Below are 1,316 nucleotides of genomic sequence, written 5' to 3'. Positions count from 1 at the left end.
ACAGAATCATGATAATAGCTGCATTTATTGTCTTTCCTGTGTGCCGGCCACCGTGCATGATGTTGAACACCACTTACAGTATTTAACCATCATACCCATCCCAGCAACGGGGTATTACAGCACTACTGTCCCTGCTAAGTCAGGAGGCGGCTGAGGCCGAGAGCAGTTTGTAACTTGAGAGTAACCTGAATTCCAGCCCTCTAGGTAGTCTTCGGCAGAATCTTCTGGTAATCTACATTATTTCTGTGCTCTAGGATCGCTTCATATCTCTAAATATAGAAGATGGCAATCTCCTGGTGCGGTACAAACTGAATTCAGAGCCACCAAAAGAAAAAGGAGTTACCCACACTGTCAACAATGGAAAAGACCATTCGGTACATCCTTTGAGTTCACGTGAATTGTTAAATGTCCTCAGTCCTTTAGAATTAAGTCAACATGAGGACATTTTTCTATTACCAGACTAACTTAACAACTTAAAGGATGAGGGACACATCTTTCAATCTGGATATTTGGGCATGAAATATATGTATACATACACACACACACATATATATGTATGTGTGTGTATATATATATGGTTCAGAGTCTTCCTACCATGTATATAATGAATCTGAAGGAAATAAAAACATAATAGCCCTGAACCATGAATAGGATTGCTTTAATTTCCCATTGCTTGCTGACTCGTCTCTCATTTATTTTAGATACAGATCAAAATCAGGAAAGCCCAAAAACTCATGTGGATAAATGTGAATTCTCAAAAAATTAGAATCTAAGGTGAAATATTCTATTTCAGCACATGTTATCTGGGAGGAATTCCAGTTTCAATCAGAGAAAGGTAAGGTGATGTAAAACAAAACAAAAAACAAAGAAGCAGATCACTTCTTTGAGTGAGTCTACCTTTTCAAATTCCAGCAACAAAGACAAAAGTTTAACTTCTTAGTATTAACAGTGTTAGCCAGCAGAGTCAGGCTGGCTGCAAACACTGGATAATGGGACTGGCCACTGAAAGGAGAGTGAGGGAAGCGTGGGTCCCCCCCCAACACGCACACTGAGTGTCATTCTTAGGAAGAGAGAAACCATAGGGAATATGGTTAGTGTTGATGGTGCTGCCGATAAGAATGGAGGCTGGGGCCCTTAAAGGTAGCAGAGGAGAGCGCAGGCAGTTCCACTGCCTGGCACACAGCACTGGGTGCTGAAGGCTGGGGCTGCTGCCTTCCGGACGTATCTCTAGAATGCAAGGCATGTGTGTATTTCTTGGCCTTCTGTGTAACCAATTTTTGAATAGGTGCATCACTACTTCTTGGATAATGAAGACA

The 1,316-nt window shown here is 41.6% G+C and overlaps 1 protein-coding gene across 1 annotated transcript in view; it reads left to right on the top strand.

Annotated features, from left to right (window-relative positions):
• The window catches only part of LOC115277422 (laminin subunit alpha-3-like), a 154,939-nt gene that overhangs the window by 111,442 nt on the left and 42,181 nt on the right, over positions 1 to 1,316 (top strand). The window contains 2 exon segments of the mRNA XM_029921573.1: positions 255 to 374; positions 702 to 835. Coding sequence (XP_029777433.1) covers positions 255 to 374; positions 702 to 835 — 254 coding nt within the window.

Source organism: Suricata suricatta, chromosome 14 (genome assembly GCF_006229205.1).
Source record: "Suricata suricatta isolate VVHF042 chromosome 14, meerkat_22Aug2017_6uvM2_HiC, whole genome shotgun sequence".
Lineage (NCBI taxonomy): Eukaryota > Metazoa > Chordata > Mammalia > Carnivora > Herpestidae > Suricata > Suricata suricatta.
Note: the sequence above shows the minus strand (reverse complement) of the source record. Positions and strands in the feature narration are given on the sequence as shown.